Source organism: Bolinopsis microptera, chromosome 11, assembly GCF_026151205.1.
Source record: "Bolinopsis microptera isolate Bmic1 chromosome 11, MBARI_Bmic_1.0, whole genome shotgun sequence".
NCBI classification, from domain to species: Eukaryota; Metazoa; Ctenophora; class Tentaculata; order Lobata; family Bolinopsidae; genus Bolinopsis; species Bolinopsis microptera.
The window spans coordinates 927,987-953,757 of NC_087082.1; the positions used below are offsets into that span (position 1 = coordinate 927,987).

Consider the following 25,771-nt stretch of genomic DNA (forward strand, 5'->3'; position numbering starts at 1 on the left):
ACCACAGTTCAGCCGCCAAGTACCGTTTAAGTGAACACCGAAACACGAGGTTTAGGTGTCATTTTGTAAATCACTTTATGGATGCCACAGTTTGTATTGCGAAGGAATATAGGTTTTTGTTAATCTTCAAAAAAGCTGACTTTTATTGATCTTTTAACACATTTATTTGCCAAGAAATAACATTATCTCATTATGCAGACCACGTTGTCTTTTGGAGACCAGATGACTCGGGACAAATCATAAAACACAATGTTAGGACCCAGTCCATTACCTTCTCGAACACAATGGGAACTTTCAAACGTTAATGACTTTTCTTAAGAATTTTAAGTTGCTCCTCTCCACGGAGTCGAAGCTAGAAAAAGCATTATTCATGGGAGCTGTTATATTATTATTATTTACTTGAAACCCAAGGTGGCGAGTTCAACAATGTAATCGGCATAACATTGATACCACTAGATTAAGAACGATTCTGTGTCCTGCAAACAGTGCCGGAGAGATTGTTGGGCATCGACCTTGGGACCACCACAACGGTGGTAGCAGAGTTTCAAGACGGAAAACCAGTTATTGTCACATGGGGCGGGAACGAGACGTGCATTCGGTCGACGATCGACCTGTCTACAGGAAAGGCAGGATACGAGCACTCCACTATGATGACATATCTTATCCGAGAGTCCAAAAAGTTTATCGGGCGTCAGCGGCAGTGACTCAAGAACTCGCACGGGAATGCGAGCTACCTTACAAAATCAATGGAAGGAACTTCACCGGGTCAAACGGAACCACCACAACATCTTTGGTGGTGAGATGTTTAAGCTGAACATAGTGCTAATGGAACTGAAGTAAGCATAAAACTATAATTCTCAGCTAGAAAGAAATCCTCAGTTCTAAGACCATGTATCTTCTCCATTGCATGAACTTTCAATATAATAATATGTTTCATAAGTTTTTTAAAGCAGTGGAAATATATTTATAATCACAATTTAAATTTTATTGAAATCATTAGAAAAATTTAACGGGAAAAGGCAGTATCCTACAAACAGTGCACGAGAGACAAAAAAGACAACATCTTTGGTGGTGAGATGTTTAAGCTAAACATAGTGCTAATGGAACTGAAGTAAACATAAAAATATAATTCTCAGTTAGGAAGAAATCCAGTTCTAAGACCTTGTATCTTCTCCATTGCATGAACTTTCAATATAATAATAAGTTTGATAAGTTTTTTATAGCAGCGGAAATATATTTCTAATCACAATTTAAATTTTATTGAAATCATTAGAAACATATATGGGGAAAAAGTTTATAATAAACTTGAAAATATGATTTTTATATAGTCAGCAAATTCGATCATTCTTCCAATAACTCAATAACTACTGAGAATAAAGATGTTACATCTCATCAAAAGAGCCGTTCTTATAGATGAAGCGCACCGCCTAAAAAAGTAAAAAGGGATGTACATCTCATCGATTTACATAAATGTATTATTGATTATATTATGATGTATGATATTAGTTATTATATATAATTCTGACCTATACCTTTCAGCCTCTGATTAGAAGACTAGCTAAGTCAAGTGTATCCATTGTTCGAGATAAGATAGTCCATTACATTGGCGACAAGATGACGAAAACGTACCCATATCCACTTACCTCTGAAGTCAGTGCTCCCTAGATGACTGGTTTGAACAGTATACGTGGTTACTGAAGAGTCAACAGGCATACCCGGTTGAACCGGAAGCATTGCAGGTCGAACCCTACGTGCTACATAGGTTCATAATCACGAACCTCATTTTGAGAAATTACATTTTTAAGACTGTTTTTTTCCTTCAAAAACTGTCGCCTGCAAAGCAGACATACTAAGTAGTCTGAACTTTCATTAATCTAATTATTTTACCTTAGATGAGGCCAATTCATTAGATGCAAGAAGAAAGTAATGGATGAGTATAAGCATTTGCTGTTCAACCCAGCACTTACAGAAACTGACCTCGTCACAGATGCAGGTAACTGTTTGCTCTGTAGACCAGGATTGTGCATTCCCAGTAGTCATGGTAAAGACCATGTGAAAAAGTTTAAACGAATAGACGTCTTGGTCATATTGACGGTTGTCGGCAAGACACATCATTTTGCTATGTGGATGATAAAAAGCTGACAAGATACCACTATCACTGTCCATTCTGCTTATTTAGTAATAAGGAAGTTGGAAGACAATTTTTGCATTATATAAACAGATGTATGTTATAAATTGATACTATATTTTAGATTTAGACTGATAACTGATCACTTATTATATTTTGTAGGGTCTAGGGTTAGATCCTGATTCACGATTTCCCTGTTTCTCTTGTACAACGGCTAGGACCTTACAATGTAGAAGTCAACCCTCAACAAATCGGGGATGCTCACGAGATATACCTAAACCTACAGCAGCAGAGGATACTAAGTAAGAACTACGGGATATATAAAATATATGGACGTATATTTCTAATAACAATTTAAATTTTTTTTTAAATCATTAACAAAATGTATGGGGAAAAAAGCAGTGTCCTGCAAACAGTGTCCTACAAAGTAGTGAAGTTTAAAATGGCCAGGGATGGCATTTTGACGGTTGTCGCCGAAAAAACAGGGAGAAGCGACTTTCAAAAGACAGTGGTATTAGAAAAGACAGGACGGAACATTGGCGAGCTGGAAATGGCGATCGCGAAGGCCACACTGCAACAGAGTGCTCACTGAAGCAGAGATAAGCATCCCAAACGAAGAAATATGCGACTTAAGTTGTGAAATATAAAATTGTGCTGATATTTTCTTTCTCTTTACAGTTTCTTTCTTTAAAACATTTCCTTTTTTCTTCATACTTATTATTTTCATTGTTTTTTCATCCGGTGTTTAATCTCATTTCTCTGTAAGTTTTTGTCTGATTTTCTTTTCTTTTTTTAACATTTTTTTCATTCTTCTACTTACTATGTCACTACTTTCCAGCTGCGAAGGGTAAGGGTTAATCGGCTTAACGAAGCAAAACCAAGCCGCCATTATTTTACATGGTTTCATCTTATGTTTGTGTCTGATTGCCTACGGAAGCATATAATTATATAAAATATATTTTTATTCATATTTCACAGGTTGAAACTCGGTTCAAGCAGTATTTGTCCTACTTGCTCGACGAAGGACTCTATGACAAGGAGGATCAAACAGATAAAGAAATACTGGCAGCGGTGTTTATACCTGCGATTCAGAGATGCCTGGACACATATGCATCTGAGTACAACAATTACAGGTAATCAACAGCTGCTAGTAGATTATATTTAATTGTAAGTCATTTTATGAAATAATGTTTTCGTTTTCAGTTAAAATGGTCTGGTTAGGTACCAATACAGGCTCTGTCATTCTTTTCTACTGAGTATAATGCTGTTGTAGCTAACCCAGAGGTGTTCTTCAGTCAGAAGGGTGATCAAGTTCGTAATTTAAAAAATACTCATTATTGATTCGCAATCAAATAATGTTCTTGTTATTGAAAAAAAAGGAGGTGGAATTCAGCCCCTAAAATATCGTATTTAATAACAAATGTTAATTTAAACAATGACATAAGTCATTGATCGATAACATCACTCTACACTTGAAAATGGTAAAAACTGGAATGAATAATGATAGTGACTCTATTTGGTCGAACTTATCGTTGTATCTCCATTTAGGCCAAACAATATTTTTGATATATTTACTGGCACAGTTTATTACGTGTGTAAGAAGTATAAAACTCGGATCTGTTGAATAATGTATAAGAGTCAACAAACAATTATTAAGCTGCATAATAGCTGCTGACTTCATATAACTGTTTCAATTGGTTAAGCTTATTTAATTATCTGGAAGCATATTAAATTAATGTGAAAATTGTTGAACTGACTATTTACAGGAACTTTGTATCACATAATACTGAGTCAGTAGATAAACAATGATATTTTCTCATTAAATCTCATCGATGTATGAACATATATATGATTATAATAAAGACGTCGATATAATACTAATGCAATATTCTAAATAGGGCAATATTACAATATGGAACTAGTCAAATGGCAATTCACAGTCGAAGGTAAGGCTTAAAAAACAGCAGTTTAGTTCACTCTTCATTGAAATGTCTACGTGATACATTCATACATTGGCTCATTCTCAGAATGCAAAGCAGACGTACTAAGAACTACGGGATATAGTTTGACGGAAGACCAGGAAAAAGCCATCAGTGCCATTTTTAATGGGTTTGATGTCGTGGTGTGCTTGCCAACGCGACGGGAGCTGGGAAGTCGCTTATCTTTCAAGCCATAGCGCTGAGCTGCAAGCTCAGAAAACTCGACTATGTGGTCATCATCGTAAAAAGCCACCACAGTAAATTTAAAAGCTATATAATATTATAATATATGTAATTTTGAACAAATCACAAACAAAGACTAATTTAATCGATATTCAAATTAAAAAGGGTACAAATTCAGAATAGGCCGAGAATATTATGTGTGTCCGCTACGATGCGAGAAGTTGCGGATAAATGTACCAGACAGAGTCTCGGGATTTCTTCTTTTTTAGAAATAAAGAAGAACCCTTTGGATTGTGGCCTCCGTTATCTCGCTATAAAAAAGGTATAAATTCTTGTCTGTAAAATTCACGTCCTGTATTGTGAGCATTTGCGCAATTTAAAAAAACTAGGTGATTGGCAATTCAGCTAGTATAACAAACGGTATGTTAAATAAAATTGTTTTATAATGATTTCGCCGTATTATTTTGTTCAGCAGACCGGCTGCTATAAGTGGAAATACCTTACAATAAACACAGAACAGACTATATATTATATAACTATAAACAATAAGCTTTTGAAGAGTAATACGTTGACAAGGTTGGATATTATAACATCTTGCTTTTAATACAATAAACCTTGTAAATTTTACGAACAGTTTTATGATAGGAAGAGAAGGGGTCCACAACAGCAGGTCTGGAGGTGTACCACTCACAGATACCAGCTACAAAACAAGAAATGATTGCGAATAGTTTAATGCTAGAGGACGGCGACGTAAGAATCGTCATAGCGACTAGCGCTCTTTCGATGGGTTTCGACGTTGTCGGTAAGCTAATATAATGACAACGAAAGTTACCTAACATGTATTTTGTAGCGGAGTTCGGATCTCCACAATTGATTCCCTACGAAGATTCCCCTTTAAGATTTCGGGTCAACAACATAACGAATTAATTTTCAGGTATATGCTATGTTGTACACTTACAAATGCCTAGAAGATTGGAAGACTTCGTTCAAATGACTGGAAGATGCGGTCGAAAAGACGGCGTAAAAGCTTTCTGTCTCCTGTTTATTGACATTAAACCCAGGGATCTAGAATAGTCCGGTAATGATTGCAGGCTACAGAATAAAGAATGCAGACGATCGAATTTGGTTGAACGTTTTACAGGTAATTTGGTGATGTTCTTCAATCTAATGGGAGTTATAAAATAATGAACTAAAAATCTACTTAATATAAAATTAATTAAATTACAATTATGCATGATCGATTTAATTTTTGTAATTGCCTCGATGTTTTTACCACGATATATTTTATTTGTACCGTATGCTCTAATAATGATAATAATAATAGTTACGTTACGAGTGGAATCCCCTTCAACAGCCACTAACCCGACCATCCAGATGATGATAACAGATAAGGGATATGGGTTGGGATCCGGAAAATGTATTGAAAAAACTTTTAACCGATTTCGATACTTATTTAACTGATGATCAGGCTCTACAACAAAAGTCGGCAGACGACTACACGAGAAAGATGAGGCGGTTGATCTCAGTTTACAAAAAGGAGTTTCCATCAACTCTTGTGGACGTGCTCACTGAAAAAGGGTTACTTTCGCTAGTCAAGTTTTCAAACTCGACATATAATTCTAAAAACGCAAAAAAGACAGTCCAAACGTACCTGTCGGCGATAAAGTGCTTCACGTTTTACTTGAACAAAGAACGTATCATCACAACTGATGCATACAGTCGATCAAGTTCGTAAATTAAAAAATACTTGTTATCGATTTGCACAATAAGGTGGAAGGTGAAAGTGAGCCCCTAAATATTATATTTAATAACTAATTATAAGTTAGATAATGACATAATATGTACACAATATGTATGACATACTTAAGTATTGTCAGGTGTTAAGAGAAGTACAGGACAAGTGTCGTTTGTTGGTGATAGACGAGGCGAACTGTCTAAATACATCAAAACCTGATTAACACTTCAAAAAGCTTTTCAAGGAATTGATGAACGTCATAGCTAAATTACAGGTCAACGCAATATAATATAATATTACAGGGTGTTTCAAAAATAATGTCCTGATTTTTTAAAACAATAAAATTTTTTATAAAGGAGCAAAATGCCCATTATCGGTTGCCATTAGTTCACAAAGCTTACAAATTTAATTTGTTAAGCTCATTTGTTCCAGCGATTCAACTTTTTTAATTTTTTTTGGCTCTGTTCCAAAAAGTCGAATTTTGAGAAAAATACCATGATACCCGATCCCCATCGAAGCTGTGACTTTCTTTCTAGTGATAGGCGACTCAACTGTTGCATTCGAGGGTTCTCATCTGCCCAAAACCTACAATTTTGGCGATTGACACTACCGCTCAGATGAAAATGAGCCTCATCTGAAAAAAAAATCTGTTTCAAGAATTCTGAGTCAGATTCGTTGCGATCAGCCATCATGCTGCCAAATTCGGTCCTTTGTTCTTTATCTTTTGTAGTTTGTGTCTGTTTGATTTGAATTTTTTAGGCAAACTTCTTCAGCTCTTTCCTCAAAATTCCCCAAACTGAAGTTGTCGATAACTTAAGCTTCCTACCAAGTGTTCTGGTTGACCTCCTTGGACTGTTTTCTAATTTTCTTTGCACCCTTTTGATATTCTTCTCAGAAAGAGCAGATTTCGGCCTACCCGTACGCGTGTTCTTTATCAGGGTACAATCAGTTTCTAGCTTCTTTACAAGACGTCGTATTGTCCTATCATCAAGTTTGCTGTAGCAAACGCCTAGCACTTGTCACTCTGCCTCCACAAATTCAATAAGTCTTCACAATATCGAGTTTTGTTTCATTGTGAACCCCATTTTTCTCAAAATTCGACTTTTTGGAGCAAAGCCAAAAAAATTAACAAAGTTGAATCGCTGGAACAAATGAGCTCAACAAATTAAATTTGTAAGCTTTATGAACTAATGCCAACCGATAATGGGCATTTTGCTCCTTTATAAAAAAATGTATTGTTTTTTAAAATCAGGACATTATTTTTGAAACACCCTGTATATTATAAGTAATTACATATTTTATATATGTATTCTTTAATTTACCACGAATAACGATTAATTAAATCGATTTCAGACAGTGCTATCAAACAATAGTCTTATCTGGTATTTACTCAAAAGGGTTTAATACAATTTCAAAATATATCGAAAATATTATGCATGTCCACTAACTAACAGAAGCCTATGCCAAAAGAAGATTTCTTCTTTTTTAGAAATAAAGAAAGAAGAAAGAAGACCCTACAAACCCATGCAGACAAAAGCTTCGGAGGAGAACTCTTAAAAGTGAATTTCTTCAACAGAGTGCTCACTGAAGCAGAGATAAGCACATAAAACGAAAAAAATAATTTTGATATTTCAGCGAAAGATCTATGTCAAGAATACGGACAGCACACCCAGACATGAAAGAGTCCACGTGGAGGTCCAAAAGGGCAATTATATGTGAGCTCAGCATAATCGACGCTGCAAAGTTCGAGGTATAAAGCTTTATCTTTCAGAATTCCTGCATGAGAATATCGTCTAGTATTATACACAGATTTGATTAATTTAAGTAAAATGACCTTTAATAACAATAACAACAAAACGATATGAACAAAGTATACCCTTAGGAGATGTTAACAGAATGGGAGGTAACTCCAAGTAGGACGCTAGCACAACTGAATGCTCTATGCAACGCAGTGCTAGCGTCCTCCCTACAGATATCTTGTGCTATATCTCTATATGTAGCGACGACATCTGACGCAGCGCTATCTAACGCTATATGTCGCTACGACATCTGACGCAGCGACATATTGCGCCAGATAGCCACATCTAACGCTAACCGAAATTCTTCGCTATTTAGCGCTAGATGTCGATATCTAGCGCTATATGTTGCAACGCCATCTGACGTAGCGACATCTAGCGCTATATAGCTATATAGCGCTAGATAGCGTAAACTGACTTATCCCGCTATCCAGCGCTTGATGTCGCCTGCGTCAGATGTTGTCGCGTCAGATGTCGTCAGATTTCGTCAGATGTAGCTAGATGGCGTCAGATAGCGTCAGATGTCGCAGCAATATATAACGCTAGATAACGCTAGATGACGCTAGATGTCGTCCATAGAAATTTTATGAAAATAGCGCTATCTGTCACCTGGCGTCAGTGCTGCGTGTCTAGCGTCATATAGCGTCATATAGCGTCATATAGCGTCATATAGCGTCATATAGCGTTATGTAGCGCTTGATAGCGCCAGTAAGCGCCAGAAAGCGTCAGATAGCGACATTCGACAGGTGCCGTGCAATTAGCGACAATGTCGCTAATTGGCGTGATCTAGCGTGATCTAGCGTGATCTATCATCATCTGGCGATATTTCACGCTAGATGACGCTAGATGACGCTAGATGTCGTCCCTAGAAATTTTATGAAAATAGCGCTATCTGTCGCCTGGCGTCAGTGCTGCGTGTCTAGCGTCATATAGCGTCATATAGCGTCATCTAGCGTCATATAGCGTCATATAGCGTCATGTAGCGCTTGATAGCGCCAGTAAGCGCCAGAAAGCGTCAGATAGCGACATTCGACAGGTGCCGTGCAATTAGCGACAATGTCGCTAATTGGCGTGATCTAGCGTGATCTAGCGTGATCTATCATCATCTGGGGATATTTCACGCTAGATGACGCTAGATGACGCTAGATGACGTCATATGTCGAATTTCAACTATCGGTAAAGGTCCGAAATCCTCAGTTCTAAGACCTTGTATCTTCTCAATTGCATGAACTTTCAATATAATAATGAGTTTAATAAGTTTTTTATAGCAGTGGAAATATATTTCTAATCACAATTTAAATTTTATTGAAATCATTAGAAACATTATATGGGGAAAAAGTTTATAATAAACTTGAAAATATGATTTTTCTATAGTCAGCCAGATTTGATCATTCTTCCAATAACTCTATAACTACTAAGAATAAAGATGTTACATCTCATGTAAAAAATGTGTGGGGAAAAAAGCAGTGTCCTACAAACAGTGTCCTACTTTCTCTTTACACTTTCTTTCTTTAAAACATTTCCTTTTTTCTTCCTACTTATTATTTTCATTGTTTTTTCATCCAGTGTTTAATCTCATTTCTCTGTAAGTTTTTGTCTGGTTTTCTTTTCTTTTTAAACATTTTTTCCATTCTTCTACTTTCTAGGTCACTACTTTCCAGCTGCGAAGGGTAAGGGTTAATCGGCTTAACGAAGCAAAACCAAGCCGCCGTTATTTTACATGGTTTCATCTTATGTTTGTGTCTGATTAAACACAATCAGTGCCCTGGAGACAAAGAAGAGAACATCTTCGGATAGGAGGAGAAATGTACAAATTTAACATTTTTAACAAAGTGCTGACTGGAACTGAAGTAAGCAGGTAACTAGAATCATAAGCTGGGAAGATATCCTCAGTTCTTAGACCTCATATCTTTTACATTACATCAACTTTCAACATGATTCACGAAGCGACAAGAAATTTCTGTAATGTTGAAAGAGGTAATAAAGATCGAAGTCATATAACTTTAAACTATTATAATATGATGTTTAAGATAATTTAATAATAAATTTCCACAATGGGAACAGTATTTCTAATCACGATGTGAAGTTTATTGAATTTTTTTAATGAGTTTCTAATTTGAAATCTTTAATTGCAATAAGATTGGAAATAGAAGGACAAGTGATGGTGCCAATTTGATGATATTACTGATCCAATCACCCAGTAATACCTGTTCAAATGGTAATATCATTAACAAGTTGGGTTGGAATGTTGAATGGGTAGCAGTAGGTTAAAAGCGTGCTAAAAATATCAACTGGTGTTGCAATCACGCTAATTATTCTTTAAAAATCTATAAGTAAGCAAAATACAGTAAACAAAGTAAATCATATTGCAATGAAATATTTATCATTGTGTTGATAAAAGTAGAGCTAATTTTATTTAATCACTATTATATGTATCGACCCTTCAATCGTGTCTAATTAATTGAGAAAAACTGCAAATATTCTAAAATGAACCACGGCGAAATACAAAAAGATTGGGCTGATTAAGGAGGTGGAATACGAGGACATCACAGTAGAGGTCGAACGGCTGCGGGAGTGTGCCTACAAGGTATACAGGAAATCAGAAAGAGACTTCAGATGTACATTGTTGCGGTCAATAAATGGGCCGATTATAGAAAATCACCGCCATCTACCAGCAGTAACTGGGGCGGGGAAGATGAACCTCTTGGTTCATTTTGAAGAAGGCCCCCTTCCGTAACTCAGGTGGTGATAACAAGCGGCGGAGGAGCCATCGGGATCCGCCTCCGGTGCCGGGAATCCCGGTCCTTCAACCTCAGATGTCACACCAGTCGTATCATCAGGTGTCACACGTACAGTTTTCGTCCCTAGCCCAAGGCGCAGGCGGCCAGACATTGACCAGTTCTTAGAGTCTGGCAAAAGGAGGCCAAGGTTATTTTTAACACATTAAGTTCAGCGTCAGTCTGCGAACAAAGTTTCCTAGACCACAAGCATTTATATAGTAATCGCAGGTAACGAATCAATGTTGAGCGTTTTCAAAAACTTAAGTTACTATATTCCAATCGTCGGTTAACTTAAAGTTTAACTATAAGAGAAACAAGCTGTTTAAATAAGTAAATTGTCTAGTAATTTTTTAGAATTTTTGTCTGATTCTATGTTCACCTACTGATTAATTTATGTTTTACTTTTAAATGCTTGCCTGACCTAAGAATTGTGTGTTTAATTTGTTCCCGAACGGTATATTTTCCCTAACATCGGCAAACAATTACATTTTACAACGGCCCCGATGATAAAAATTCAAAAACAAACAGTTTTGCAAATCATTACTTTAAACAATACTGCAAACAGTGCTCTGCAAAAAGTGCCTGAGGGACAAAAAAGACAACATCTTTGGTGGTGAGATGTATAAGCTGAACATAGTGCTAATGGAACTGAAGTAAGCATAAAACTATAATTCTCAGTTAGGAAGAAATCCAGTTCTAAGACCTTGTATCTTCTCCATTGCATGAACTTTCAATATAATAATAAGTTTGATAAGTTTTTTATAGCAGTGGAAATATATTTCTAATCACAATTTAAATTTTATTGAAATGATTAAAAACATGTTCCCGGGAGACAAAGAAGAGAACATCTTCGGATAGGAGGAGAAATGTACAAATTTAACATGTTCAACAAAGTGCTGACTGGAACTGAAGTAAGCAGGCAACTAGAATCATTAGCTGGGAAGAAATCCTCAGTTCTTAGACCTCATATCTTTTACATTACATCAACTTTCAACATGATTCACGAAGCGACAAGAAATTTCTGTAATGTTGAAAGAGGTAATAAAGATCGAAGTCATATAACTTTAAACTATTATAATATGATGTTTAAGATAATTTAATAATAAATTTCCACAATGGGAACAGTATTTCTAATCACGATGTGAAGTTTATTGAATTTTTTTAATGAGTTTCTAATTTGAAATCTTTAATTGCAATAAGATTGGAAATAGAAGGACAAGTGATGGTGCCAATTTGATGATATTACTGATCCAATCACCCAGTAATACCCGTTTAAATGTTAATATCATTAACAAGATGGAATGGAATGTTGAATGGGTAGCAGTAGGCTAAAGCGTGCTAAAAATACCGACTGGTGTTGCAAGCACGCAAATTATTCTTTAAAAATCTATAAGTAAGCAAAATACAGTAAGTAAAGTAAATCATATAGCAATGAAATATTTATCACTGTGTTGATAAAAGTAGAGCTAATTTTATTTAATCACTATTTTCAACACTGTTGTTGACAAGGCTAATCAATAAATAACTAAAAGTTGGGCTCAGATAACGATTCTGTCCTTTAATCTCGGGCAGTTATATACCGGTTCAAATGGTATTATCATTAACAAGATGACGTGTTGGAATGTTGAATGGGTAGCTGTAGGTAAAAGCGTGCTAAAATACCAACTGGTCTTGCAAGCAGGCTAATTATTCTTTAAATATCTATAGTAAGTAAGCAAAATACAGTAAGTAAAGTAAATAATATTGCAATGAAATATTTATATTGTGTTAATAAAAGCAGTTGTATCATCTCAGCAGTCAGCACACCGTCGAGGGTACAGTATAGATATACATTAGCGTGTAGGAACTCCTATTCTCATATTACTATGTTTCAATATACTATGTTATATCTATTGAGGAGCGAAACAGGTTATATGTATCGACCCTTCAATCGTGTCTAATTATTGAGAAAAACTGCAGATATTCTAAAATGAACCACGGCGAAATACGAAAAGATTGGGCTGATTAAGGAGGTGGAATACGAGGACATCACAGTAGAGGTCGAACGGCTGCGGGAGTGTGCCTACAAGGTATACGGGAAATCAGAAAGAGACTTCAGATGTACATAGTTGCGGTCAATAAATGGGCCGATTCTCCGATTATAGAAAATCACCGCCATCTACCAGCAGTAACTGGGGCGGGGAAGATGAACCTCTTGGTTCATTTTGAAGAAGGCCCCCTTCCGTAACTCAGGTGGTGATAACAAGCGGCGGAGGAGCCATCGGGATCCGCCTCCGGTGCCGGGAATCCCGGTCCTTCAACCTCAGATGTCACACCAGTCGTATCATCAGGTGTCACACGTACAGTTTTCGTCCCTAGGCCGAAGCGCAGGCGGCCAGACATTGATCAACTCTTAGAGTCTGGCAAAAGGAGGCCACGGTTATTTTTAACACATTAAGTTCAGCGTCAGTCTGCGAACAAAGTTTCCGAGACCACGAGAATTTATATAGTAATCCCAGGTTACGAATCAATGTTGAGCGTTTTCAATGTTTCTATATTCCAATCGTCGATTAACTTAAAGTTTAACTATAAGAGAAACAAGCTGTTTAAATAAGTAAATTGTCTAGTAATTTTTTAGAATTTTCGTCTGATTCTATGTTAACCTACTGACTAATTCATGTTTTACTTTTAAATGCTTGCCTGACCTAAGAATTGTGTGTTTAATTTGTTCCCGAACGGTATATTTTCTCTAACATATCGGCAAACAATTACATTTTACAACGGCCCCGATGATAATAATTACTTAAATCAATACTGCAAACAGTGCTCTGCAAAAAGTGCCTGAGGTACAAAGAAGACAACATATTCGGTGGTGAAATGTTTAAGCTGAACATAGTGCTAATGGAACTGAAGTAAGCATAAAAATATAATTCCCAGCTAGGAAGAAATCTTCAGTTCTAAGACCTTGTATCTTCTCCATTGCATGAACTTTCAATATAATAATAAGTTTGATAAGTTTTTTATAGCAGTGGAAATATATTTCTAATCACAATTTAAATTTTATTGAAATCATTAAAAAAATTTATGGGGAAAAAAAGCAGTGTCCTGCAAACAGTGCCCTGCAAACAGTTCCCGGGAGACAAAGAAGAGAGCATCCTTGGATAGGAGGAGAAATGTACAAATTTAACATTTTCAACAAAGTGCTGACTGGAACTGAAGTAAGCAGGTAACTAGAATCATTAGCTGGGAAGAAATCCTCAGTTCTTAGACCTCATATCTTTTACATTACATCAACTTTATATTATTATATTATACTATTATAATATGATGTTTAGGATAATTTAATAATTAACTTATTCCACAGTGCCCAGTGGGAACAGTATTTCTAATCACAATGTGAAGTTTATTGAAATTTTGTAATGAGTTTCTAATTTGAAATCTTTAATTGCAATAAGATTGGAAATAAAAGGAGAAGTGATGGTGCCAATTTAATGATATGACTGATCCAATCTCCTAGTAATACCTGTTCAAATGGTACTATTATTAACAAGATGGGATGGAATGTTGAATGGGTAGCAGTAGGTTAAGTGTAATCCTTAAAAAATCTATAAGTAAGCAAAATACAGTAAGTAAAGTAAATCATATTGCAATGAAATATTTATCATTGTGTTGATAAAAGTAGAGCTAATTTTATTTAATCACTATTTTCAACACTGTTGTTGACAAGGCTAATTAAGAAATAATTAGAAGTTGGGCTCAGATAACGATCTTGTCTTTTAATCTCGGGCAGTAATACCGGTTCAAATGGTACTATCATTAACAAGATGTGTTGGAATGTTGAATGGGTAGCAGTGAATAAAGCGTGCTAAAAATACCAACTGGTCTTGCAAGCACGCTAATTATTCTTTAAATATCTATAAGTAAGCAAAATACAGTAAATAAAGTAAATTATATTGCAATGAAATATTTATATTGTGTTAATAAAAGCAGCTGTATCATCTCAAAGTTTAAAGATGAAGTTTGCTTCTCTTGTACAGTTCGTTTGACACTACTAGATAACCTAAAAGCAGATACTGGGCTGAAGTCAGTAGATGAGATAGCTAAACTGATGGAGGACAGAAAGCTGTGGAGAACTGTTGTCAATGGATCTCGGGAATACCACCCGCCTTAAGTCAGTCAAGTAAGTCAAGTACAGTTCGTGTACTTAGTAAATGTAACTGTAGGCTTTTCTAAAAAAGCCTACAGTTTTTTTTTTCAGCTCGAAAAACTCCGAGCTGAAAAAAATAAAGATTGTTTTGAGGGTCAAACGTTCTACAATTGCAGAATCAAATAGGCAAACTTGGCATTTCCAGTGGGTGCAAATACTAATGAAGAAGTTTTCAGCAGCGAGGCGTAAATATTTGAATATTATGCGAGGTAATTCAATAAACACCCTCTATGCTCGCATATTATCGATACCGAATATATACACACTAAACACTGGCACCCAATGTAAGTGTTCAAATGGTACTATTATTAACAAGATGGGATGGAATGTTGAATGGGTAGCAGTAGGTTAAGTGTAATCCTTAAAAAATCTATAAGTAAGCAAAATACAGTAAGTAAAGTAAATCATATTGCAATGAAATATTGATCATTGTGTTGATAAAAGTAGAGCTAATTTTATTTGATCACTATTTTCAACACTGTTGTTGACAAGGCTAATTAAGAAATAACTAGAAGTTGGGCTCAGATAACGATCTTGTCTTTTAATCTCGGGCAGTAATACCGGTTCAAATGGTACTACCTTATCGGACCTTATTTGGACGGACATTACTTGAACGCTGGAGGCCCTAGCGTTCATCTTAATGTCCGTTCAAATAAAGTCTGTTCAATTAATGTCCGTCCAACCTAAAGTCCGTTGAAATTTGTTCAAAAATGTTTCCATTTCGAACTTTTTGTCCAGAATATGACAACTATGAGAACTTTATTGTGCCGTAAGTTAACGACGGAAAGGTTCTCCTTGGTCTGCCGGAGGCACAGAAAACTCTACTAGTATATGATCTTTTCAAGGGTCACTTGGCGGAAAAAGTCAACGAAAATATAGCACTCAACAACATAGTTCATGAGCTAGTCCCCGCCAACATAACATGACAAACTTGTTCCAGCCTCTAGATATTACGGTAAATCGTGTTGCCAAGGACATTGTCCGACGTTGTTATAGTTCATATTACTCAGGGGAGGTAATGAAACAGTGTTAGGAAAGCTCCACGTGATGTTAAGGTTAACCTAAAGTTGTCTAAGATAAAACCACTTACCGCCGAATGGCTTGTAAAAGTTAACACTGAAATGCAGGACTGGGGTAGTTTGATAAAAAAGGTTTCCATAAAGCTAGAAATCACTGATGCTTTAAGCATGGACTATTTCATGCACGAAAACCCATTTGATGAAGATGATATGTGATATTAGACACTGATCATCATCATGTACACATACTTTAACATTTTTACTGTTTAATGACTGCTTTTCTTACTTACTGTATAAAAAATGGATTTAAAAATCATTTGATGAAATTGAAAAAAGTCAAAAAAATTCGGATTTTTGATGGTTTTGAATGCCTTCGAGCGTTCATATTAATGTCCGTTCATAATTATGTCCGTTCATGTAATGTCCGTCCAAATAAGGTCCGATAAGGTATCATTAACAAGATGTGTTGGAATGTTGAATGGGTAGCAGTGAATAAAGCGTGCTAAAATACCAACTGGTCTTGCAAGCACGCTAATTATTCTTTGAATATCTATAGTAAGTAAGCAAAATACAGTATGTAAAATAAATTATATTGCAATGAAATATTTATATTGTGTTAATAAAAGCAGTTGTATCATCTCAGCAGTCAGTACACTGTCGAGGGTACAGTATAGATATACATTAGCGTGTAGGAACTCCTAGTCTCATATTACTATGTTTCAATATACTATAGCTATCAATCTATCATACTATGTTATATCTATTGAAGAGCGAAACAGGTTATATGTATCGACCCTTCAATCGTGTCTAATTAATTGAGAAAAACTGCAAATATTCTAAAATTAACCACTGTCACTGCCTCAAATTTTAAAGATGAAGTTTGCTTCTCCTGTACAGTCCGTGTACTTAGTAAATGTAACTGTAGGCTTTTCTATCAGAATTAGAAGTTAAATAAACTTGGAAAAACTCTGAGCTGAAAAAAAATAAAGATTGTATTGAGGGTCAAACGTTCTACAATTGCAGAATCAAATAGGCAAACTTGGCATTTCTAGTGGGTGCAAATACTAATGAAGAAGTTTTCAGCAGCGTAAATATTTGGATCTTATACGAGGTAATTCAATAAACACCCTCTATGCTCGTATTGATCAATCATTATCAATATCGAATATATACACACTAAACATTGGCACCCAATGTAAGTAATACGACACCTATAAGGTCGGAGACAGTGAGTATGAGATTCACACTTCTAGAGCTCTAGTAACATCGATAAAAGTGAGAAAGTAGACTATCTGAGTGTAAGAACTGTTGGTCGGTACCAAATAAGTGAAAGCAATTTTAGTAAGATATAGTACATCTTAGCACATGAAAGTTTAAAATCGTACCGTGCAGCGTACATGATGTGTTCTGTTGAAGAGACGTCACGTTTCACAGATAAATTATACAATCTTTCCGTGGGTTTCAATAGGTATTTGAAACTTGAATCGAGATGATTCTTGGATCATTAGGAACCTGAAAGGATTGTGATCAAAATGAGCAGTGATTTTAAGATTAAATGTCAGTATTTTATTTGTAATAATTCTGTTAAGACGCGAAATTCGAATTTTTCCCACGCTTAATCAAATCCCAGAATTTCTAACTCCCCGATAAAATGTATCTATTAAAAACTCAGCTCTCTATTTCTGTATTTGAACATGGTGTGATAGGACTGACTACGTGGCCGTCTATATATACTTATTTTCATAGAAACGGAAGAAATATTTGACGCTTATCCGAAAATGAGTGTCGTAAATGAGTTACAGCAGCAATGCATACGGCTACCGGAGTTGGTAAGCCAAAAGTATAATTCAAATAAGGGGGGGGGGGGGGGGGGCGGGGGGATTAAAATTAGAGTAAAACTATCCCATCACCAAGTTTGAGTCACACTTAGCGAAATGTGCAATATTTTAAGTGTCGAATTCAAGAATGGGATTTCTTGTGGCTTATGCTATGGTGATGTTGCTATGGTGATGTTGAGTGGAGTACTGAGCCGCATGCAACCACGCGTAGCCGCATGCAACCTTGCAATTTGAGACAGAACTGTTAGTAACCAGTTCTTGTTTTCTGGTTATTGAGTGAGTGATTACTAATCCTGAAGTAGTTTACACTTGCCGTCTCGCTTGCTAATCGCTTTTTCAATGATTTGGACCGTTTTCAACCGTTTTCATTAATGTGTGACATTAAATTGATACAAGTCCTATTAAACATTAAAATGGTAAAGGCTGTAGTCATAAAATCCGAGTGTTAAATATCTGACAATTCATGTTGTAAAGTAAGTTGTTTTCAAAATGTTGTCTCATTGGCATAATAACAGCCGGAGATCTCATAACAGGTTTGCAAAGGCAGCCCACATCACCACTTTTAAGACCAACATGCCTCAACTTTTGTAGAGTGTCTGACCCTTCATGGACAAACTGATATTCGGTTAACAAACGACACAGTTGCTGCAATCTCATGTAAGATTGGCTATCTGTCTCACATAAGACCTTTATAATGACTTTTACTTTAACGAGAACAATCTTAACTAGTAAAGTAGTAAGCTTGCTAAATAAGAGACGGAACTATTGAAAAAAAGCAGACGAATCAATAATTTCAGCAAAAAGAAATAAAATCAATTTATCATGATTGATAGTGTTTAGTCAATGATAATACGGTAACACTAACAGTATTAGATATGTATATATATTATATATACACATTAAATGGGAATCTTAATTTGGGCTTAACATGCAAACTTGAGTTCAATAATATATGAAAATGTTTGCACTTACATAACACCTAAATAATATCTAATCGATTTAAATGGTATGTTAATTTTGATTTGTTTAGTTTTGGTTCAATTTACCCTAACGATGCTGCATATATTTATCTTGAAACTTCGGGTTCGGAAGCCCTGCATTTTACTTGTATATCGTTCCAACTCATACTTAGTCGTTAACACTTAACACTCAAATATCCTTTTGGTCTAAAACAAACAATTAAGTCGAAAACCTAAAAAACAAAATTAAGGAACGTGCATGCTAGTCCAGCTGTAGTTTCAACACGCAATTTGGGTGCAATTTCAACACGTATATCCCACAGCGATCCACTCGACGTTCCAGCCCATCTCATTGGCGCCCCCACTCTGCCCACTCGGTGCTAACAAGTATATCGTGAAACTAGTGGCAGTTGCACTGTAAATCTCAGAGCTCCCTGTGGTGCCCCAGTGAGCGGTGGAACCCTCCAGAGACGTGGTTACAGTTGGAATTGTCACAAAGCCACACTTGCTAATGTCTACGTTAGTGTAGATGCCGGTAGTACTGTAATCCACCCAGTTGGTAGCCCCTCTGACGGAGGTCCCGGCGCATACTTTAGCACAGTTGTCATCTCTGAGGTCCTCCTCTCCGCTCACCACCATCACGTCTATCTTCTTGCTGTGGTGATGTGTGTTCAATATCTAATATTATCATAGTTCGTGGTACGTTAAGACCACTTTAACTTAATATTTAAGTTAAATATTTCAACATATCACATAACGATATAAATCGCAATTTTATTTTATCATAACATCTTTGAAACAATTTTGCAGAAGTTAATTTGTGGATCATGGTCTTACCCTGTGTAAGTCCGTCAAATAATACTTTGTAGTCTAAGAGCTAAATTCACACGTAACGGTAGAATTAGAATATTTGCCTCAATGCGAACATATATATATTCGAAAAACAACCAAAACTACCATTATAATCTGACTAAATTTACCTTGATCTCTTTGGATTACTATTAGCTTCTTTCAGTGCTTCAACATCTTTGGCTAATTGGTCTTGCGTTGCTGTGAATTTCGCTTCAAGCTCCTCAAACTGTTTTTGGGCTTCCTCTTTTCCACCCAATGTAGCGATTGTGCTTTTTAAATTCTGGATATCATCCTTAACTTCGTCTACGAAGTTTGATTTCTCGAGAATTGATCCTTCAAGTGCTTGAATATCCTTGGTGAATTTGTCTTCATATGCTGCAAATTTCCCATCAAGCTCCTCAAACTCTTTCTGAACTTCACCTTTTTCTCCTATGGTTGCTATCTTACTTTTTAAATCCTGGATATCATCCTTGGCTTCGTCTATGAAGCTTGATTTCTCGAAAATGGATTCCTTCAGTCCTTGAATGATCTTGACCAATCTTTCTTCAGATGCCGCCAACTTCCCCTCAAGCTCCTCGATGCCTCTCTCAGCTTCGTTCACGTAGTTGGTGATGTCAAATATCCGCTGTGTCTGCTGTTCAACCAGACCAGTTAGGGATATAGTGGTCTGCATTGAAGACACCAATAGTTCACGCAACTCCCCAACAGAAACTAGAGTACCACCTGCTCCAGCGCCTGCTCCAGCGCCTGCTCCAGAACTTGCTTCGTCACCAGCACTCGCACCTGAGCTTGCACCAGCACTCGATTTGCTGGAAACGAGCACAATGGCCACAGAGAGAAGCATCAATTTCAGGAATGCCATAATTCTGTAGAGAAATAAATGGTAATTAGAGGTAAATAATTAATAATATGTTATTGGATAAATTAAGAAAATCAAAAACGTGTAACGATTAATAATGATTGTTGTATGTAATGATTATCATATTCGACAATGTTGAGTGTTCAAAATCTCTGATAGTATCACATTTTTGCGATAAAGAAATAAACTCATTATTTTTAGAAAAGAAAATAGTCAACGTTTCAATGTAACGAACTACACTATATTTATATTGAACTATAAACGTATTAGTCAAAAATTCAAAACATACAAAGTAAAATCTGAGACAAAGTTAGTTAAGTATGTAATTATCAATTTATAATTTGCCGTATGATGTCAATATCGGCCCTTTTCTAACAAAAGTGCTCTGAGACAATTTTTCAAATTTTGGATTCTTTTATTCAAATATACGTTTTGGGTCAAGAACTATCCTTGTAAACGGTCAGAAACAAATGCCAGCCCCCAGAAACCTCCTTTGGAGCCCCCTAAAATGCGAAAATTGGCCAAAAATGTGACAAAAGAATTTAAAATCTCGAATTTTGGAGTGGATTTAAGTGCTTTTGTCAGAATACGTCAAAATTGTATTTTGATGAAGGTTGTAGGGGTTGAGGTGTCATTAAATATATTTGGACAGAAACCTCAAAATTTTCAATTTGTCCTCGATATCCTCCTTTGCTTCCTCCACGAAGATTGATTTCTCGAGAATGGATTTTTCCACTGCTTCAATATCTTTGGCTAATTTCTCTTCTGATGGGGCGAATTTCCCTTCAAGTTCCTCGATTCCCCTGTGAGTTCCATCATTTCCTCCAAAGGTCGCGAGCTTAATTTTCAAATCTTCGATATCCTTCTTTGCTTTGTCCACCAACCTTGATTTCTCTATAACAGATAGTTTCAGCTCATTCATGCGATTGTCCAATCTGTCCTCCGATGCCTCGAATTTCTTCTGTGTCTGCTGTTCAACTAAAGCTGTTAAAGATAAAGTAGTCTGCATGGAAGCCACCAGTAGTTCCCGCATCTCCTCAACAGAGATAAACTCTGCCTGGCTGAAGTACAGCACAATCGCCACAGACAGCAGCATAAATTTTAATAATGTCATATTTCTGCAGAGAGTTTGGTGGTGGTAAGAGAATGAGATATTGGTATAAGAAAATCAAAAACGAATTAAACAAGTGTGTAGTAGCTTTACTTGTAGTACTCAAAAAGTGATTTAAATATCATTTTCGAATTAAACTTCTGTGATTATGTAGAACTATAACTGCCATAAAAACTAAAATCAAAATGTTGGTACTCAAAACGGAGTCTGAGCATCAATAACGACATTCAGATGTGTTTGATTGAAGACTGTTACTTCTCCTATTACATTCCATGTTGACATCTGCCTCATGAAAATGTTAGTTTATCCAATGTAGCCCTTCCCGCAAGAAAAAGTTGAACGAAATCAACGTCAAATTGAAAAATACTGTACGCAGCAAGAGTCAACACAAAGAACTGAAGTACGAAAATGTATAGCATCCCAACACTGTGAAGATGCAAATTGATCAGCATCCCAACACTGTGAAGAGTATTAGGTGGTAATGTAAAGAGTATTAGGTGGTAATGCCACTCTAGCTCGCTACTAGCTAACACCACTTACATGCACTTTCCTCCTCAAACGACGTGGCAACCTACAGACGTTACTAGACGTAAATCATGATATATACAATAACATTGTTAGGCGGACTAACAGGAATCAAGTTCGACAGCTGTCTACTAATTACCCGTAAGAGAGAGAGCCGACCCCGCCCCCACAAATGCCCGTCTTTGATCAGGTAATCAGTAATAGTGATCTAGATACTTTCAGACTTTGATGTGGTTCAGTCAGATTGACAGGAACACCACCCACGTGGTATGACGTCACACGACTCACGTGGTATGACGTCACACGATTCACGTGGTATGACGTCACACGATTCACGTGGTATGACGTCACACGACTCACGTGATATGACGTCACACGACTCACGTGATATGACGTCACACGACTCACGTGGTATGACGTCACACGACTCACGTGGTATGACGTCACACCACCCACGGGGTACGACGAAACCAAGTTTCACAAAAAAATCAGGGTGAACACAAGAATAGAAATCTTATTCTTAGGAATTTCCTAAGAATAAGATTTCTGCAACTTGTGCAATATTCAGATATTTATATAACATAATGATCTGCATAATAAATATTATATTACATATATGGGGTCGTTCACATATATTGCGTGGGCCTTATAATATGCAATAATAAATATGATCTCATAAGAATATTATATTTTTGTTTATATTCCATAATTAATGTTCTTGTTGCCCATTCTTTTTCTTTTTTCTTCATTCATGAAGCTTCTTTTCTTATCTGTCTTTTTGTTGTTTTCGGTCAAGTGTTAAAGTCAATTCGGAAAATTTAAAGGTCAAGTGATTGCAGGTAAAAATACCAAGCTCTCTCCTACACCCATATTCACACAGCACACTCTCGTAAAGACAGGATGCACTCCCCAAAACCAAGGAGGCACTCCACAGGGGGTGCCGGGGGAGGGGAGGGGAGGGGGGTCATGAGTAATTTTGGGAATTTTTGAATCTGAGAATTTAACCACCATTTGCCCACTATGTTTTTTTTCCTTTTTTGTCCCGTAATTTTTGTCCCGTTTGGAAAAACTGACAAAAAAGACAGAAAAAGACAAAAAAAGAAATACTAGTGAATCGCGGGATGAACAAGAAGCTGGAGGCCACATGTACCTGTTGAGTTATATATACAACCCGTGGCTGGCGACGTGTTTATTTAGGTGATCCCTGAAGTGGGAAGGATCTCCATCGTGTTTCTTTTAGTTCTATTACAAATTACACGGAGACCTGGAGTTTTGTATTGGAGAGTCTAGGATGTTTCGAACTTTTATCATATTTATGTCTTCTTCCGATTATAAAATACCAACTTGAATTTACAAATTCTTTGAATGTTCAGCAAGATGGAGCAGCAATGTTTACCAGAGTTGAAAGATGAGATGAAGATGGAAGAAGATATTTTACTGTCAAATTTGGTTCAGAGAGATATCAAGAAGGAAGAAAATGATAATCTGACAGGTTTGAAAGATGAAATGAAGGTGGAAGAAGATATTTTACTGTCAAATTTGGTTAAGAAAGATATCAAGAAGGAAGAAAATGATAATCTGACAGGTTTGAAAGATGAAATGAAGGTGGAAGAAGATATTTTACTGTCAAATTTGGTTAAGAAAGATATCAAGCAGGATCAGGAGGAGGATTCTTTTCTACTCAAATCAGAAACGTATTCGAATCCTACTCCCCAAATAGAATCTCTTATCCATGAATCATTCACGGAACATAACCAACACCACAATTACAAGATAGCTGGTGACAAAATCAAAGACCGAAAATACTCTCAAAGTGGACAAAGCAATGCTGATTCAAAACTCCTCCAAACTTCTGTAGCCAGCATTGAGTTTGATATACAGGATCATGCCAGTGGCAAACTTTATAAATGTTCTGAATGTTCCTACATTGCTAACTGTAAATCTAAATTAGTTTGCCATCTGCGGACACATACCGGAGAAAAGCCTTATAAATGTTCTGAATGTTCCTACATTGCTAACTGTAAATCTAAATTAGTTTGCCATCTGCGGACACATACCGGAGAAAAGCCTTATAAATGTTCTGAATGTTCTTACAGGGGTAGCCAGAAAGCACACTTGGTTTGCCATCAGCGGACACATACCGGAGAAAAGCCTTATAAATGTTCTGAATGTTCTTACAGTGGTAACCAAAAAGCATCTTTAGTTTCACATCAGCAGACTCATACCGATGTAAAACCGTACAAATGCTCTGAATGCTCATTCAGTGCTAAACGGAAATCAAACCTGGTTAAACATCAGCGGACTCATACCAGTAAAAAACCGTATAAGTGCTGTGAATGTAACCACTGTGCAAGCCAAAAAGCAGCTTTAGTTTCACATACCGATGGAAAACCGTACAAATGCTCAGAATGCTCATACCGTGCTAAACGGAAATCACACCTGGTTAAACATCAGCAAACTCATACCGGTGAAAAACCGTATAAATGCTCAGAATGCTCATACAGATTACGCCATAAATCAAGCTTGTTGAGTCATATGAAGATTCATATATCCAACAGGAGAAACGGACGCAAGGAGAGTGAGGACTTAGATCCCTTGGCTCACGTACCTTCACGTACCTCAGGGAGACAGGCTTCGATTTCAACAGAAAACTGCAGCACTGAAGGGCCCATTTTCGTAAAGCCCCTACCTTTCGTAAAGCCTCTAACATTTGTTAAGCCCCTTTTCTCGAGTTCTAGTTGTTCTACTACTTATCTAACGGAACCTCCCCCGGAACAATAACAAGCTCCTCTCACCCTCTCACCCTCTCACCCTCTCACCCTCTCACCCTCTCACCCTCTCACCCTCTCACCCTCTCACCCTCTCACCCTCTCATCCTCTCACCCTCTCACCCTCTCACCCTCTCACCCTCTCACCCTCTCACCCTCTCACCCTCTCACCCTCTCACCCTCTCACCCTCTCACCCTCTCACCCTCTCACCCTCTCACCCTCTCACCCTCTCACCCTCTCACCCTCTCACCCTCTCACCCTCTCATCCTCTCACCCTCTCACCCTCTCACCCTCTCACCCTCTCACCCTCTCACCCTCTCACCCTCTCACCCTCTCACCCTCTCACCCTCTCACCCTCTCACCCTCTCACCCTCTCACCCTCTCACCCTCTCACCCTCTCACCCTCTCACCCTCTCACCCTCTCACCCTCTCACCCTCTCACCTACACACTCTACAACATATCCTCCCCTCTCATATCTCCTACAATCACCCTAAGTGACCCTGTATCATGTCGTACAGTTGTCATGGACAATTAACTTATACTTTACTTATACTTTACAGTATTTTGATTTTTAAGTGCATGTAATATGGTGTTTCACGAAGTAATGGTACAGTTTTGTTACATTTCCGTATACCAGTTTCTGGAGCAATATAAATTGATTTTTTCTGAATCAACTCGGTGATGACAATGTCATAATGAAAGTAAGTAGATCACATTATGAAATTCCAGGTTTTATTCCCTGTATTCGAGAGTTAAAAATTTGCTTCAATCATGTATCAAAATGTTGTCATAGTTCTCGAAATTCTGTTAACTCATGTCACTCTATCCAGAGTTGTGGTCAAAACCTATAACGGTTGCAGAACCATGAGAACCTTGGCGTGAATAGTGCTGAAAGTGTAAAACAAACAAAAAAATCTATTTGCATTTGGAATTTAACGAATTTCACGTTCAATTTCCAAATTCTTACACAGATATTATTATATCAGGTGCGGCTTTTATTTTACACGCTTTGGTAGTTTCATATTTAAAAAATAGACATACCCTTTTAGAG

At 36.9% G+C, this 25,771-nt stretch overlaps 2 protein-coding genes across 2 annotated transcripts in view; one reads left to right on the forward strand and one right to left on the reverse strand.

The window, feature by feature from the left end:
• LOC134822730 (phosphatidate phosphatase LPIN1-like) overlaps positions 1-25,771 on the forward strand; it is a 582,707-nt gene that overhangs the window by 244,566 nt on the left and 312,370 nt on the right.
• LOC134823122 (uncharacterized) lies at positions 18,412-21,410 on the reverse strand. The gene is made up of 3 exons (XM_063834467.1): positions 20,971-21,410; positions 19,584-20,321; positions 18,412-19,258 (listed from the first exon to the last, which is right to left on the reverse strand). The coding sequence occupies exons 1-3, from the start codon at positions 21,408-21,410 to the stop codon at positions 18,907-18,909; spliced, it is 1,530 nt and encodes a 509-aa protein (XP_063690537.1). The 3' UTR covers positions 18,412-18,906.

Coding starts and splice junctions, on each gene's coding strand:
- LOC134823122 (XM_063834467.1), bottom strand. CDS start 21,410: ATGCTGCTGTCTGTGGCGATTGTGCTGTACTTCAGCCAGGCAGAGTTT. Junction 20,322..20,970: donor GACAAATTGAAAATTTTGAG/GTTTCTGTCCAA, acceptor ATTTCTCTACAG/AATTATGGCATTCCTGAAAT. Junction 19,259..19,583: donor AGTAATCCAAAGAGATCAAG/GTAAATTTAGTC, acceptor ACATCACCACAG/CAAGAAGATAGACGTGATGG.